The sequence below is a fragment of the Aspergillus karnatakaensis genome (assembly GCF_047715665.1).
Source record: "Aspergillus karnatakaensis strain CBS 102800 unplaced genomic scaffold BJY04scaffold_77, whole genome shotgun sequence".
In the NCBI taxonomy this organism is placed as follows: Eukaryota; Fungi; Ascomycota; class Eurotiomycetes; order Eurotiales; family Aspergillaceae; genus Aspergillus; species Aspergillus karnatakaensis.
Window position 1 is genome coordinate 82,949 of NW_027395789.1, and position 15,561 is coordinate 98,509.

The following is a 15,561-nucleotide window of genomic DNA, read 5'->3' on the forward strand; positions in this document are numbered from 1 at the left end:
TAGGAAAGACCGGGCCATGACGAAGGTGGCTGATGAAGGTCTTATCACAGGAAAGTGATCAGAGCGGGGATTTTCCGCTCCAGTGACTTGTGAAGATTCCAACCAAAAGCGTTTGAAAAGCAAGTCTTCATCATATGGATCTTGGTTCCAAGTCTACCTACGACAGATAATGTTGAAGAACTCCACCGCCTCCGTCATCACATGATCTGACCCCTTAAATAACCATGGGGATGACATCCCTCATAATCAATCCTCCAGTCTTCCCCAATTTCCCTCTTCAGCCGGGTCAGAACAATGTCACTTCCGATGCGGCTCCCCTATGCAAAAGAGCATATCCTCGGCGCTCTGCGGGCTTTCCCAGAAATGACGTGGGGCTTTGTGATCTATAGAACAACCTACACCCCTCAATCCAACCTTCGATTCCCGCAACTTATCAATATCTTCAACTCCAATATCAAAACAGCGTTCTTTGAGAAGCCCGCCTTTGAGCCAGACAACTACCTTGACCATTTCCGCGCTGATAATGAGAGGCTCTGGGCTCGCTATCGGCCCGTTATTATGGATGATCCCAAGTTCAACGGATTATCGCTTGCTGAAGTCCGCTCGCAGTTTGAATCCTGGGTCGGGCCGGAGGATGGAGATCTCGATGCCCGTCCGCAAGCACAGAAAACTGCCTGCTTGGTCGTCGATGAGGAGGTGATGGAAGTGCTGGCTGATGCCAAGCCGTACCGCACAGGAGACTATCCAGCTGCACATGAGAGCCAGTGGGTTAAGGCTGTTGAGGCCTATCCTAATGGGGAGGATCTTGAAATGCTCAAGGTCCCGATTTCCGATTTATGGCCGTTTTGGTGTGATGTATCAAGCGCCATGGATCTAGAGCAAGTGAAGCAGGAGGACGGTGTTTTCCTGGCCTAGGAAAAGCTATGCGGATTAGAGCTACTCTCGCAATCGTTCATGAAACAAGTGAGCAGATTTGGTGATTTCAAAAGATTGGGGAACTAAGAAGGTACTAGTAAATATAGTAATCAAGCACAGTTCTCCCATACTAGTGACGGTACGCTAGAGCCAAAATGCCTGATGGAGTTGATTTATAGTCTTTGGGGGCTTATAAGGTTGGACCTCCTGCTAGGCAACTATCCACACCGTCGGTACCTAGTTGCGTAGGTACGTAGCTCCTTGGCTGCTCCGCCTTGGCTTTCTTTCTAATCCCTACCTACCCCTCCGACTGCTCATTCCCTTGGTCATAACGTCCTTCTCCCATTGCTCACTCCCTCAATCATAATGTCCGACTCCCCTCTAACCTACCTCGCAGGAAAGGTTCAACAAGCGAACGTCCCCTGGGGTCTGACCATCTATCGCACAACATACACTCCATTCTCCGACACCCACTTTGCCGAAGTCGTCGATCTCATAACCGCCCTTGCCAAATACAGCGTGCGCAAATGGAAAACAGGGCACCCCGATGATGCTGCAAAGCTCGCTGCCAAATCCGTCCTGCAAGAAACATTCGAACCCATCATCATGAACGACAAGTCTGAGTTTGACGGGATGACCCTAGAGGCTATCCGCGAACGCCACCAAGCCTTGATTGAGCGCCCTGTCGGGAAGCGTTCTATCACGCACCCGTGGCTCTGTTTGCTTGTTGACGAGGAGGTGGTGCAGGTGCTAGCTGGCGCTGATCCGGAGGCTCTTATTGCCACTCAAGATGTCGTGCGGGACTACAGCAAGTATTGGGTTAAGGCTGTCGAGACGGACACGGATGATGAGGATGACAAGGGTTGGATGAAATGCTCGGTCTATGCTCTCTGGAACCTGTGGGATGATATGGAGGGGCAAGTGCCGATGAGTGGGTGGGAGGCGCTCTATCCCGACGGACCTTATTGTGGCTGAGTTGTCTTCTGTTCCTAGACTTGGGTACCAGGGTGGGGATCCCATCCTTGGGGCTAGAAATATTAAATGATAATTTCACAGAGCTGCATGTAAGATTCATTTGCGCAATGAGGATGGAGTCCGCACTTTTGTAGCAGTTGCTCCCAGTTTGTCCTCTGCACAATTGTTGGATAAAGTAGGAAATAAGTCGTGAACCCCGAACCCGACAGTTCTTGCAAGATATTTCTATCCCCCGCCCGCAGAAAGTGTCCCTTTCCAAATACATCACTGGCCTATTGGACAAAGCAAAATAAGTTAAACCCCTACTCCATCACCATATATCTCCTCGTTTCCAGGCCCCTCTACAAAAGGAAAGACCGAGAGCCAGTTCATATCAGGTGGATCACCCAGCCAGTCATTCACCTCTGTTTGATGCAATCCCACCGGTACCGGTCTACCGAGCAGTTGCCGGATATAATCTTCCTCCTCGAATGGTATTGCACGGCCCGGGTCCCATTCCCGCGTTGTCTGGATTGGGTGATCAAGATTAGATTGAATGTTGTTGGCAGACATAGGCTGCGCTACAAGGCTTGTTTGATCTGTGGTGTTGTCTTAGCATATTCCATCAAGGTATACCGAACGAGCAAGAACGTACCAGTAAATAACTTTCTCTGCAACGCCTCCATGATCCTCAAACATCGCGCTGCAGATTGGCTCCGTTTTTGATATATCCCGAAGAACACGAGGCATTTGCTCCAACTTGCTACGAGGGCTGCTTGATTTTGGATCCGGTCGAGGCAGTATAGCCGACTGATCAGGATAACGACGGAGCAGCTATGTATATCTAGCTAAAGTCAATACTTTCCGTCACATGGGTAGGTAAACAGGAGGAGAAAGGCTCACAGAATACATTATACCATGGTGGCGGTAAGAGATCATTTCCGTTCTGCAGGTTTCCTGAGATGAGGTTGACCAGCTCACATGCTGCAGATGCACAAATTTTCACGCCTTTATCGAGCATACTTTGCCGTATCTCGAATTCGATTGTGTTGTGCGTGGGGTTGGACTCGGAGGGTTGAAGAGGAGAAGGAGAAGGAGAAGGGTTGAAGAGGGCTGATAAAATAGGGCGGAACATGATCAGGCGGATATGAAGGAAGCTGAGTATCTAGTTAGAGAAGAAGCTTATGATGATGTGCTGGTCAGACATACCGCGCATGGAGGATCACTGCCTGTCTGTGAAACATGGATGTTCTAGGTCCGGACGCAAGAGGCGTTGCCCAGGTATCCGTACTGGTATAGCTCTGAGCTTTCAGATGTGCAGGAAGACTTCGATGCCAGGCCGACAGTGAGTTATCAATCTCCAGCAGTGTCTGGAGATCACCGGTCTTTAACTGATTAGCTGCCGACGCCGTAACCTTGAAGTTGAGTCCTATATCCCACGTCCCCCCGATTTTATCGGCGCCGCCGTAGTAGAATTCAAACAGGACCTCGCCCAGAATTTGCTGCAGCTTGATAGACTGCACGTAGCACTCCGTCAAGCTCGGCGTATCCGCCGGCTGAGAACCTGGTAGGCACTCATCATCTACTGCCACAGGAAGCACACAGTGTCGAGATATAGTCGGGTGGATCATTAACGGTCGCCCGTACGCCATAGAGAATATCCGATCTAGCAGGATACATCCAGTCCATGCTCGTCTTCTCATTTCCGTCTCGAGTGGATCTGGCTTTCCCTGCGAGCACCTCCCACATCCGCCCTTACAACCAGAATCACAATACCTCGACTCGTGATGCAGGCCGATTCCCTGCGCTACGCGAATTGCCATGCCAACCATATTCCAGCATGCGGTTGACATATCTGTGCTTTGAAGGTATTGGCCCATCAGGATAAGTGCTTGGACGAGGAAGATATTGCCCTGGGAGAACATGTCAAAGTCCATGAGTGCTTTCACGCGCTGAAAGAACATCACGCCGATCTCGCGGCGGTCGTTGTCCTTGATTGTTGTGTTAAATTGGGAGCCTAGTGCGAATGTAAGGTTGAGGAGACAGTGGAATAGCTTTTCGTCTGTGAGGGCGTAATATCCTCGGGATTGATCGGGATTGGATGCCCAGAGTGCAGCATACCTCTGCATAAACGATGGTCGATGCAAGAACGGATATACTGAGTGAACGCACGTCCAGTAGCTGTCCAATAGCTCATCGGCTTGATGCCGCGGGGGGATTGTAAGACGGCAGTCTGCGGGCTTCATGAAGTGAGTCTTTGCCGGTGTTTCCCAGAGACTACTGCTTCCACCGACAGAAATGCCTTCATCTTGAAAGAAATCTTGGAGAACGCTTGCTCTACGGCCGGAGTGAGGGGTGTTTTCATGCTGGCTTGCGGCTCGATGGGCGAGATTGAGGAAACTGAGAGTGCTGGACGGGCCAAAGTAGGTCCCTTTTTGATGCTCGTGGTCTCCGGTAATGGCGCCAAATACGCCCATGGCGTCGATAGTTGAGTCGTCTGCTGCTGAGTTTGCATAACGGCTTCTTGGAGGTGAATCGTGGAACTGATCGGTAGGGTCTCCTAGGTCTATTGACGCGGGTTCGAATAGTGCAGCATCAGGAGAGCGACTGGATTCGTCCTGTTCTAAGTGGACACGAGGCGTACCCTCATCTCTATTAGCTTCATTCAAATTATTTCCATGCGAAAGCCTTGACGGCGAGCGATGACCGTTCAATGGAGAACTTGCCCGACCGGCTGCTTGTTCAAGCTCTCTGATCTGGTCTTTCAAGGAGGCTACATAACTGCAAAAGTAGTTAGCACAAGTGTAGTAGAGATTGAATAAAGGATGGAATACCTATTACTCCATCCCTTCGTGTTTCTATCCTCATCCCACACGCAGTTCGAGGACGGCCGCTTCGCACAGGTACCACAGACCGGCTTGACACCATCGCATTTCCTCTTCCGCTCTCGACACTCGTCGCAAGCAAGTGCTATTCGACGGCGTTTTCGGCCTGGGTCTGTATCTGCAGCCGACGACATGGTAGATGCATCGATGCCGCTTGACGTGGGGACATGAAAACCAGGGACATTCCGGGGAACCCGGTCTTAATAATGTACCTACTCCGCATATTTTCTGCGGGGGGGAAAGTTAGTTACTAAAAAACATGTTTATTGGACAGCCACTCGGCTTGTCGATTTACCTGTATTGCCGAGCGGCAGTTAACGAACTATAGCCATCAATAGTACTTTAATCCAGTTTATACAGTACAAACTATCACTTCAGCCTCAACTGCGCAAGCAACCCCCCATCCACTGGCAAATTCACCCCGGTAATCCCCCTCGCATACCGACTCGCCAGAAAAACCGCAGCATCAGCAATCTCCTCTGGCTCATTCAGCCTTTGAAGAGGATGGCATTCACTCAGTGTCTTTTCAAACTCCGAATCCTCTGTCATCAAGGAGATCATCGGCGTCCGCGTGACTATCAGAGCCATCCACGATCAGTACACAGAAAATCTCTAGGGATAACATAAACATACATCCCGGCAAGATCGCATTACAATGCACCCCCCCAGCCGCATAATCCATCGCGACCGTCCTCGTCAGCGCAAGAACAGCCCCCTTGGACGCTGCATATGCCACCGTCCCGGAGAGGCCCGTCTGCCCTAGCACAGAAGCCAAGTTGATGATTGACCCTGTGTTCCAGGCACCCGGGGCTTTCTTCTGCTTGAGCATTTGCGCGCCCGCATATTTACAGCTGAGGAAGACGCCGCGGACGTTGACGGCCCAGGTGGAGTCGAAGACTTGCTCGGTCGTTTCGTTAACTGGGTGCGGAGAGGATGCTTCGGGAGCTATGCCGGCGTTATTTACCATTCTGTTTGAAGGTTTATTAGTGTTTCTAGAGTATGGTGATAGGGCTATAGAGGGATGAGCTGGGGTAAGGGAGGGTACATGTCTATCCGACCGAATTCCTTCACGGTTGTCTGGACTAGTCTTTGCATACTCTCTGTGTTTGAGACATCGGTTTGGACAAACAGCTCGTTGCCGTTATTATGAGGAGGTTTAGCTTGTGGATTGAGGTCAGCGCAGACAACGATTGCACCGTGTTGTTTGTAAGCTGAGGCAATTGCGCGCCCCAGCCCTGACGACGCCCCGGTAACAATAGAAACTTTGCCTTTAAGCAATGCTGTCATCGTCGCAAGAGTACTTTAAGCGATTGAGAAATTACTACTCTTGGAATTCCATAAATAACTGTCTTAAGCACCAATCATATAGGGCTTGCGGACCAACATCCGCACTGCGGGTGTGTATCCGCAAGCTCCCAACACTACTCAAACATCTGTCCACGAGATCACCGGCTTTATGACCTGCCACAAATGTCAGCAAAGCCTATTCTGCTCTATGGAGACATGAAATGGAACCTACCTTCCCCGCCTCCAAAGCATCGAGTGCCTCCCCCAGCTTGCTGGCCGGGTACACAGTAGCAATCCGTTCAACGGGGAACTTTCCAGCCCGATACCATTCCACCAGCTGTGGAATCAACTGTCACAGAATTCATTAGTTGATCACTTTCGAACATGTGCTTCAGTATAGAATCCAAACCTTCATCGGCTGCGCATTCCCTTCAATAACCCCCACAATCCTCTTACAATACAACAGTAAATCCAGCGGATCAACCTCCAAAACCTGACCAGGTCTCGGAACGCCCACAAGAGCAAGAACCCCCGCATGGTTCAATACCTTAACTGAAGACTGCAGAAGTGCTGTAACCCCTGTCGTATCAAGAATCTGATCCACGCCCTCGGGAAAGACACCCTGTATAACCGCCTCCAGATCAGGAACGTCCCTTGTATTGATCGTATACGATGCACCAAAAGACCTCGCAAGATCCAGTTTCGAGCCTACCATGTCAACTGCAATCACTTCGCGGACACCGAGGGCTTTTGCTGCTAACAGTGCCGCGAGCCCTACCGCGCCAACACCTAGAATAGCAAGCTTCGTGCTCTTTTCTGGCTTGAGTACATTAAGAATTGTTCCTGCGCCGGTGAGGTATCCGCACCCTAATGGCGCGAGGAAAGCGAGCTCGGGGGGTGGAATATCAGATGCTATCTTCACGCAGGACCGTCGATCGACCACAGCGAGTTTGCTAAGTGAGGATTGCCCGAAGAATTGCCCGTGCACGGGGGTGCCATCTGGTAGCGTGATGGGTGTTGCGTTGACATTCTGGCTCGGAGTGAGGCGAGACTGCAGGAAATTGAACGAGGTCATTTGCGGGCAGCGGCCGGAATGGCCGGTTTGGCATGCGAGACAGGTCTTTTGCTGGCAGGTGCGGAAGCTTAGGACTACCGTGTCGCCTAGTTTCAGTGTATGTTCGGATAATGGGGTGGTGCTATGTGTGTCGGGGAGGTTCTTGACGACGCCGAGTCCTTCGTGGCCGAGGACGCAGGGGAAGCTGCCGCAGGGCATGCCGCCTTTTTGGACAACGAGATCCTGTAGAGTGCCAAGTGTGAGTATGGTATAGAGCTGAGATAGGACTGTGGTATCTTAACTGTATGGCATAAGCCGGTATATTGCATTTCCACTAGAACTTCATTTAGTTGCAGGTCGTCAAGGACCACTCTGCGAAGGGTAAAAGGTGCGCCGATCGTGTCGACCACGTATGCGAGGGTGGATATCTTGTTGCTGGACATAATGGCGCTGAATTTGAAGGGAGGGCTTCTTCACGGTTTATGAGTAGGTCTTATATCATGCAGTTCAAGACTCTCTGCGGAAGGGTCTCCGCTACTCAGTCTTGTTCATGCCTATCTACAATAAACACCATATACAAACAGTCAAGAGATCTCCTTAACTCCCCGATAAAACTTCACCCCCTCCAATCCTCCCCACGTCGCCTTCCAATAATTCCAGAAATAATTCGTCCGCCCCCTACAAGGACCAGAATCTTTACACCGAGGCATTCGCCCACCGCCAGCCCTCACATACGTCGCCTTGAGATTCCAAATCGGCATATCTTTCCCTGTCTCGAGATCACGATCATCCATCAGCGGAATAATACCTGTAGCATTTCTCTTGCGGGCCTGCTTCAGCAACCGCACAAGTAGCTTCGCACTCACATCAACACCCAGCGTCCACGGCGCATTCGTATACCCAATCATAAAGAAGAAGTTTGGAACGCCATTGAGCATAGTCGATCTCCATGCATAGTGGTCTGCGATGCTTATAGGTTCGCCATCGACCCGGAGATCGATGTCAATTGCCAGCCCGATCTTCAGACCGGTCGCTGTCACGATAATATCTGCTTCTAGGCTCTGGCCAGAGTTTAAGAGGATATGGTCGGCTTGTACGGATTTGATGGTGTCTGTGACGATGCTCGCTTTGCCGCTCCGGAGACATTCAAAGAAGTCCCCGTCGGGCGTGAAGCAGAGACGTTGGTCCCAGGGTTTGTATGTTGGTGTGAAATGCGGATCAATCGGGATATCAGGAGGAAGTTGCTTTTGAATCTCGGATTGGATCACAGAGCGTGCTTTGTTGGGACACACGCGACAGAATGTATAGACTAGGACCTGCGAGAGGAGGAACCAGAGGCGGGTGAGGTTGAATGACCACGACGCTGGGATGATCTTATGGATCCAGGATGCTGCGGTGGCATTGGGGAGGGTCATGATATATGTCGGACTGCGCTGAAGCATCGTCACCCGGTCTGCCTTTGGGGTGAGATTTGGGATGAGGGTTATTGCTGTTGCGCCGGAGCCGATGACGACGATTTTCTTGCCGCTGTAGTCCAGGGTTTCAGGCCAGAATTGCGGGTGGATGACTTTGCCGCAGAAGTTCTCGTGTAGTCCAGGAATCGGTACATCGAGTGGTTCTCTGTAGTTGTAGTAGCCGGTTCCAAGAACGAGATAGGTGGTCTGGAGGTGGATGATATGGCCAGGGGCATCTTGTTGCTTCCCAACTTCGACAGTAACATCCCAGCTCTGCAGCTCAGTTGACCAATCCGCAGTCAATAGACGATGATGAAGCCGTATGTGCTTATCAATACCATATTTCACCGTGTTGTTTCGCATATATTGTGCGATTGAAGCACCGTCCGCGATTGCACGGTTCTCCGTCCAAGGGCTCCACGGAAAGCCGAACGTATGCAGGTCCGAATCAGATCTTATTCCTGGATATTTGAATAGATCCCATGTCCCTCCAATGTCCGAACGTGCTTCGAGGATTGCATAGCGGTAGTCAGGGAGTTTTGTCTGCACACGGTATGCCGTGTTGATTCCTGAGATACCGGCGCCGACGATAACGATGTCGAGTGTCTCTGGGAGAGAACTGTCTTTGCCTTTCATGATGAGATTGAATCTATGAATACTGGCAGTTCCCACCTGGCGTTGCAATTGAATTATTCTTTATGCTCTCTACGCCACGCGGTTTCACTTCGCCGTGGCCTGGCCGGGAAGGCAACCGCAAGTGCGGATGTCTTTCCACTATGGAGCTGTATGCACCAATCTACATTGCTAAGCTGGGTTGCATACTCCCCGTGGGGTACGGTGGTCTTACCGGTGCTAAAGTGGTCTGAGGGTTGCCATTTGCTGGAAGATGATCCGGTACTCAGGAGAGCATCAATCTACTATCCATAAAACTACATATAAAGCCCTAAAGTATAACAGGAAACAATACTGCGAACCAAGTACTCAGCACAACATATCAAAACCCTCAATTTCATCATCAACATTACCACACAGGAAGCAACAATGAGTCCCAACCGCATCGACATCCACCACCACTTCGTCCCGGACTTCTACCGAGATGGTAAGCCCACACCCCCTATTCGACAGACTCTATATACTAACCACACCAGCAATCATTAAAAGCGGCGGCGACCCCTCCGGCTGGTTCATCCCCGACTGGACCCCCGAGTCCGACCAAGCCATCAACGACAAATTCGGCATAACAACCACCATTCTCTCCCTCACAGCCCCCGGCGCATGCATCCTCTCCGATCCACACGAGCGCGCCACCCTCGCCCGCAAAGCCAACGAATTCTGCGCCGCCCTCCGCGACAAAGCCCCCAAGAAGTACGGCTTCTTCGCGGCCCTCCCCAACATCCTTGACAAAGAGCTCGCGTTCGCAGAGATCGTATACGCCCTGGACGTACTCAAAGCCGACGGCGTCACCCTCTTCACCCGCTACGGGCAGGGAAATCACTACCTCGGCCACCCGGACTTCAAGGATATCTGGGCTGAGCTGAACGGCCGGGGCGCAGTGGTGTTCATTCACCCGACACATCCAGTCGATACCGCTCAGGTGGGTGGTCTCCCGCAGCCGGTTATCCGGTATCCGTTTGAGACGACGACCACGGCGCTAGACATGCTTGTTTCGAAGACTGTGCGAAATAACCCTAATTGCAAGATTATTCTCCCGCATGGCGGCGGAACGCTCCCTTATCTTATTGGGAGGCCGGCGAGTATCTTGCCTCAGGGGCCGCAGGAGCTCGAGGCGTTTATGGAGGATGTGAGGAGCTTTTTTTGGGATACGGCGGTTGCGGGGAGTGAGAATCAGTTGAGGGTTCTAGAGGGGTTTGCGAAGCCGGGGCATTTGCTTTATGGGAGTGATACGCCGTATGCGAATGAGAAGATTATTGAGTTTCATACGAAGAGTTTGGATGAGTTTCAGTTTAGGGATGAGAAGTTGAGGGAGGAGATTAATCGGGGGAATGCGTTGGCGTTGTTTCCGAGGTTGAAGTAGGCTGGTATGGCTGTTTATGTTCGTACTTACTCTTTATACAATGTGGATAGCTCTGGGTTCTTAATGAGATAGCTATTTCTTGTGGATGGTTTCCTATACTCCATAGTCTGTGCATCTTGGGTGATGTAGGTTTCTATACAAAACCCTGACCACTTTTCCCCAAACTATCAACTTAGTAGGGCTTGGATGAAAAAGACTTTCCATAACCACACGATACGGGGTGCACTCGGAGAACTCAGCACCGTGCTTGAGAAAGGCGCATAGCCTACTTAAAGATTGGACACTATAGCAGAGATCTCCAGCAGACAGAGTCTCGGGTGTTATGATTATTCTGTGAGCTTGCTAGTACTCGAGACAGGTACTGCTCTGGATGAAATAAACAGCCGTAGCTGGAAATGGAAAGATCGCACGACCAGAAGCATAAACGTATACTAAAAAGAGTCCCAGGACAGTGAGTCAAAAGAGCAGTTCAAGATCGCGGAAATCAAGGCAATGCTCCTCCCCTCCCAACCTCAACCCTAACAGTCCACACACTACACCTCGTCCTCCTGCCCACCATTGCCGAAAGCAGTCCTTCCCCCTCTGGTACCTTGTTCACGACCAGAAACAGTGTCCTCCCATCCTCCCCACCAAGCGTACAAGCCGTCGCATCACCGTCTACATCAACCACATGCGTAACCCTCTTCTCCTGGTCAATCCGAACAAACTGTTTGAATGCCATCATGCTCAACCAGATTCCACCTTCAGCATCCATACACCCACCATCAATAGAAAGGATGGCGCCTTCCTCCGCCGCTTGCGGCTTGGGAAGCGACGACGGGCTCCAGAGCTCGATGCGCTCAGAGAGACTTTCATCAGAGCCGATCGTGAACCTGTTAAGACGATGCGCGAACGTCTCCGCCAGATACAGATGTTCACCGGTATTGTCAATGAACAGCGCATTAGGAAAGATAGCATCCTCCGCAACAGACCGAACATCTCTCGTCCCATCTTCCTTCTCAACATTATCAACAACAAGCAACCGGCCTGCTCTCGGTGTCTCGCCATGGAGGACCCTCGCCCCGGTATCATCTATATACACCCTCCCGTGCCTATCAATAACCATGTCTCCGCAGTACCCGGTTATCAGCGGGTTGAGGTCCGCGTATAGCACTGTTTTCCCGTCTTTGAGACGGTACAGTTTCCCGTCGAACATGGAGGAGTAGATTAGGGAGCCGTCGGCGGCGAAGCACATGCCATTTGGCTGATTCTCGACTTCGAGAAGAACTTGCTTTTCTCCAGTGGTGGGGTTGATAGTGTAAATCTTTTTGCCGGTCATGTCGCTGAGGTAGAGGGTGTCGTTGTAGTAGCGAGGGCTTTCGCCGAAGAACATGGCGCCGCTGGCGAGGGGGGTGGCGATTAGGGATGTCATTGCGTGTTGATTATCCCAGATTATATTGAGAATGAACAAGTGATTTTGATAAAAGCATTCTGTTTGAGAGAATGACCGTACTTTAAGCTTTTGTACTGCGAAAACCCGGCATGGGGGGGGCGCATTGGATTCTAACTATCTCCCCGCACACTGGGGTTGGTCTGGGGAAGGGAAAGGACAAGTCTGGGGATCAGAAGCAACTCACAGCTTAGTAAAATGGTCAAATTTGAGTTTGCCTCTAGGTAGACTGTATTCTCCACAGCCTCCCTCCGGTATGCGGAACGCTATCCGCAACCCTTCAATGCGCTATGGAAGGCTATCCGCTTCCAATGACCATATTCAGGAGTTATCTTAGCCCCATCAACAGAGCCATAGCTGATAGAAGTGGGTAGGAAATCGCAGCGCCTAATATATATCTCATAGTACGACAACCTCAACATGGGCGAGCTACTTCTCTAGCCACATTCTTTAAAATGTGTCCCTCACTTTCACCCTCTGCAACAGCCAACATCAGATCCCGTCTAAATGAGGCCTGCACCTTCGGTTCAAAGAGCCTACCCTACGTTAGCGCCATAGTATACGGAAAAGCCACCGATACCGACACCCCAGTTGAACTCCTCTTCCACACCGCAACAGCAAAAGACACAAATACAAGCGAGCCATCAGCAGATGACATCCTCTGGCTGGCGTCGTGCACGAAACTCGTCACCGGAATTGCGTGCATGCAGCTCGTCGAGCAAGGTAGGCTTCACCTCGACGACAGCAGCCAGGTGGAAGAGCTCTTTCCTGAGCTGCGCGAGATCAAGGTTCTGCAAGACGATGGGTCGCTTGTTGAGAAGATCCGTGGGATAACCTTGAGGATGTTGTTGACTCATACTGGTGGGTTTTGTGACGTTTTGGCCTTGAATCTTTCATTTTGTGCTCTGTCTGATATTGAGATAGCCGGCTTCGGGTACTCCTTTCTCAATGAGAAACTCTGTCAGTACAACGAGTTTTCCGGTGACTTTCGTGACTTTCTACAGCCTCTGATTCATCAACCGGGAGATACATTCGAGTATGGGGTGAGTTGGCTAGCCTCTTTCAGGAAACGACGTGCACATTGATACTGTATAGATCAGTCTCGACTGGGCGGGGATATTGGTCGAACGAGTAACAGGAATGAAACTTAACGATTATATACAACAGAATATACTGCTACCGCTTGGCATAGAAGATGTATCAATGGTTCCCTCGCCAGAAATGAAAGCTCGAGTCGTCGGCATATGGCAGCGTGGACCTCAAAGCTCCCTAACTCGCCGGCCATACCCTTTGAACACCCCTCTCGAGACACCGGTAATTCCAGACTTATTCCACAGCGGTGGCGCAGGCTTATTCGGGAGTATCAGGGAATTCGGTAGTAAGCACATCAATATCTCCAGTCACAGCAAAACCAACTCACACCCACAGAACTCCTCGCAACGCTCCTCAACAGCGGCAAATCCCCTACAACCAACACCCAAACCCTCACCCCCAAGACCGTCAACCTCATGTTCGAGAACCAACTCACCAACCACCCAGACTTCGCTCGGCGTCCCCTTCCCGCAATCAAGCCAGATCTAGTCCACCCAGTCGAAAGACTCTACCCTCTTTGTCCGCCCACAAAGCCGCAAGGATGGGGTCTCGGACTAGGCATGCTTTCAGCCAGTGAGACCGGTCGGTCTGAGAATACGGCGCATTGGTCTGGGCTGTCGAATGTGTACTGGTGGTGTGATAGAGATAACGGTGTTGCGGGGATTGTGGCCTCGCAGGTTCTTCCTTTTCCTGATTTGGGGGTGGTGGGGTTGTGGGCGGGGGTTGAGAGGGAGGTATATCAGGGTTTACAGAGGGGTCAAGAGGTGTGAGTACTGGGGTTTAGATCGGGTATTTGATATTGAAGAAGAAGAGGACACCCTTCACATGCTCGGCTGGTCGATATCAGACCATTTGATCACCAGACAGGGGTAGATGAGCGGCTTGCTGGTGTCTAGGTATGACTTGGCTCTCTCACTGGGAATGAGGGGCTATGGTGTAGTTTGGCTGCCCTGTCTGGCATTTGATCTTGTGATAAGCTTCAGCGAATTTTTGGTGCTAGAGAGCGTCTAAAGTAAGTTAGATTGTTGGCTAATTTGGGATGATTGTATGGTACTCTGGAGTAGCTGCAAGTGAAGCTGGAGGCACAACCACTTGAACCTGAGTGCTTACCTAGGTGGAAACGCCTTCCTAATTTGCAATGCTCTACTCCGTAACTAACGGAGAACAACAGGCCAGAAGTAAAAAAAGTCTCGACCGCGAAAAGCCACAGATCCCTAAATCGCCCGAGGATTTCTCGTGTGGCGCCACAACGCGGTTCTCTGTCCTCCGGAGTCCTGCATCCTCTCCGACGCTGGCGTGGCGAGAAATAACTTTAGATATCAAACTCAATTCACGGTAATACAACCCGTATAACTCCAGTAAAGATAAAGTCTCCCCTACTTCTTTACCACACGTCAAAGCAAACAACGAAGGATTCAACCCCAGGAATTCAGCAGCCGGAGAAAAGGAAGATCCGCAGATCATTACGCAAGGAATGCCGCACTGAACCTGTGGGGTAGCAGGACTACCAGTAACAAGCAATTGCCAATTGTTGCTGCAGATTGCGGCAGGATCATGTAATTCTCGTCATCAATTTCGGACTGGTTAGATATGTTTCAGGGGAATGGAATAATCGCTCATTGCCGAGGGTACGCTCCGTCCACGGTAAGGGAGGTCCCGGATGATGTCACTCCACATGTTTGCGGAATATGTAGGAGAGGAAGATGAGTATAAATAGGTCGGTGATTCCTGTAGGCAAGTAGTTATCTTATCTCAAGACAAATAAGAGAAGATTTGTTGAAGCATTGCGCCATTTGTTGCCGTTCTATACTACCCTCGCTGTGAGTGCCCGCCACTATAACCATACCTATCTGTTCACACGAGACCATCTACTTACTATAACCACTCCAGACTACCATACCACACTCTCTCCACTACCTCTCTCCAACCACCTCAGTCATCAAAATGTCTCACCCCAACCGCCAAACCGGAACCGTCAAGTGGTACAACGACGAAAAGGGCTTCGGCTTCATCACCTCCGACTTCGGCGGCGAGCTCGTCGTCCGCAAACAATCATTACGCAGCCAGCGCTCAAACTCCCTCAAGGAGGGCATGAAGGTCTCGTATGAGGTGCTGAATGAGCATCATCGTATCTTGATGGCCGATCAGGTGGAGCCGGAGGAATAAACAATTCATTCTAGCGGATATCGATCTGGATATGGAGTTTGGCATAGCGCTTGGCTTTGGGTTTTTTTGTACATCTTGACCAGGATTGACCACGAATATTGATACCATTTTTGACTTGTCGATATGCGCTTTTATTCCTTCTTGTAGTTTGGGGGTTTGGGTTGAAGAATTGGGCTTAGAGCACGAGCAAACCGACTGTCGGTGCACTGAAAAGAGCAGATGTCCCACAACGGTGAGGCTGTCCTTTTCTGAGGCTGTGCTCGTAGGTGCTGTGCTTGCTGTCACTGTCG

At 50.8% G+C, this 15,561-nt stretch overlaps 9 protein-coding genes across 9 annotated transcripts; 4 read left to right on the forward strand and 5 right to left on the reverse strand.

Annotated features, from left to right (window-relative positions):
* The first annotated feature begins 27 nt into the window (after positions 1–27).
* Positions 28–1,035, forward strand: BJY04DRAFT_152937 (uncharacterized protein). The gene is made up of 2 exons (XM_073708903.1): positions 28–963; positions 1,014–1,035. Exon 1 carries the CDS (start codon positions 295–297, stop codon positions 913–915), a length of 621 nt encoding a protein of 206 aa, XP_073565564.1. The 5' UTR covers positions 28–294; the 3' UTR covers positions 916–963; positions 1,014–1,035.
* A 184-nt stretch (positions 1,036–1,219) lies between these two features.
* BJY04DRAFT_201276 (uncharacterized protein) lies at positions 1,220–1,967 on the forward strand. The gene has a single exon (XM_073713047.1). The coding sequence runs from the start codon at positions 1,282–1,284 to the stop codon at positions 1,888–1,890; it is 609 nt and encodes a 202-aa protein (XP_073565565.1). The 5' UTR covers positions 1,220–1,281; the 3' UTR covers positions 1,891–1,967.
* Positions 1,968–2,184: 217 nt separating this feature from the next.
* On the reverse strand, positions 2,185–4,888 carry BJY04DRAFT_223744 (transcription factor domain-containing protein; the record flags this gene model as incomplete). Its single annotated transcript, XM_073717779.1, has 5 exons — positions 2,185–2,468; positions 2,525–2,713; positions 2,773–3,026; positions 3,079–4,650; positions 4,704–4,888. 5 exons carry the CDS (start codon positions 4,886–4,888, stop codon positions 2,185–2,187), a joined length of 2,484 nt encoding a protein of 827 aa, XP_073565566.1.
* A 235-nt stretch (positions 4,889–5,123) lies between these two features.
* Positions 5,124–6,178, reverse strand: BJY04DRAFT_232225 (SDR family NAD(P)-dependent oxidoreductase; the record flags this gene model as incomplete). The annotated part of the gene is made up of 3 exons (XM_073719710.1): positions 5,800–6,178; positions 5,388–5,722; positions 5,124–5,329 (listed from the first exon to the last, which is right to left on the reverse strand). The coding sequence occupies exons 1-3, from the start codon at positions 6,039–6,041 to the stop codon at positions 5,124–5,126; spliced, it is 783 nt and encodes a 260-aa protein (XP_073565567.1). The 5' UTR covers positions 6,042–6,178.
* A 1-nt stretch (position 6,179) lies between these two features.
* Positions 6,180–7,538, reverse strand: BJY04DRAFT_232227 (NAD(P)-dependent alcohol dehydrogenase; the record flags this gene model as incomplete). The annotated part of the gene is made up of 4 exons (XM_073719711.1): positions 6,180–6,215; positions 6,274–6,390; positions 6,451–7,338; positions 7,398–7,538. 4 exons carry the CDS (start codon positions 7,536–7,538, stop codon positions 6,180–6,182), a joined length of 1,182 nt encoding a protein of 393 aa, XP_073565568.1.
* A 141-nt stretch (positions 7,539–7,679) lies between these two features.
* Positions 7,680–9,251, reverse strand: BJY04DRAFT_232228 (flavin-containing monooxygenase; the record flags this gene model as incomplete). The annotated part of the gene is made up of 1 exon (XM_073719712.1): positions 7,680–9,251. The coding sequence occupies exon 1, from the start codon at positions 9,183–9,185 to the stop codon at positions 7,680–7,682; it is 1,506 nt and encodes a 501-aa protein (XP_073565569.1). The 5' UTR covers positions 9,186–9,251.
* Positions 9,252–9,590: 339 nt separating this feature from the next.
* BJY04DRAFT_232230 (amidohydrolase family protein) lies at positions 9,591–10,826 on the forward strand (the record flags this gene model as incomplete). Its single annotated transcript, XM_073719713.1, has 2 exons — positions 9,591–9,648; positions 9,698–10,826. The coding sequence occupies 2 exons, from the start codon at positions 9,591–9,593 to the stop codon at positions 10,582–10,584; spliced, it is 945 nt and encodes a 314-aa protein (XP_073565570.1). The 3' UTR covers positions 10,585–10,826.
* BJY04DRAFT_153559 (SMP-30/gluconolactonase/LRE family protein) lies at positions 10,827–12,266 on the reverse strand. Its single transcript, XM_073708909.1, has 2 exons — positions 12,201–12,266; positions 10,827–12,130 (listed from the first exon to the last, which is right to left on the reverse strand). The coding sequence occupies exon 2, from the start codon at positions 11,993–11,995 to the stop codon at positions 11,069–11,071; it is 927 nt and encodes a 308-aa protein (XP_073565571.1). The 5' UTR covers positions 11,996–12,130; positions 12,201–12,266; the 3' UTR covers positions 10,827–11,068.
* Positions 12,267–12,468: 202 nt separating this feature from the next.
* Positions 12,469–15,271, forward strand: BJY04DRAFT_223750 (beta-lactamase/transpeptidase-like protein; the record flags this gene model as incomplete). The annotated part of the gene is made up of 5 exons (XM_073717780.1): positions 12,469–12,874; positions 12,938–13,056; positions 13,109–13,391; positions 13,442–13,839; positions 14,996–15,271. 5 exons carry the CDS (start codon positions 12,469–12,471, stop codon positions 15,269–15,271), a joined length of 1,482 nt encoding a protein of 493 aa, XP_073565572.1.
* Between the last annotated feature and the right edge of the window lie 290 nt (positions 15,272–15,561).

Bases quoted from the DNA above. Each gene is read 5' to 3' on its own strand.
- BJY04DRAFT_152937 (XM_073708903.1), top strand. From the start codon at position 295: ATGTCACTTCCGATGCGGCTCCCCTATGCAAAAGAGCATATCCTCGGC.
- BJY04DRAFT_153559 (XM_073708909.1), bottom strand. From the start codon at position 11,995: ATGACATCCCTAATCGCCACCCCCCTCGCCAGCGGCGCCATGTTCTTC.
- BJY04DRAFT_201276 (XM_073713047.1), top strand. From the start codon at position 1,282: ATGTCCGACTCCCCTCTAACCTACCTCGCAGGAAAGGTTCAACAAGCG.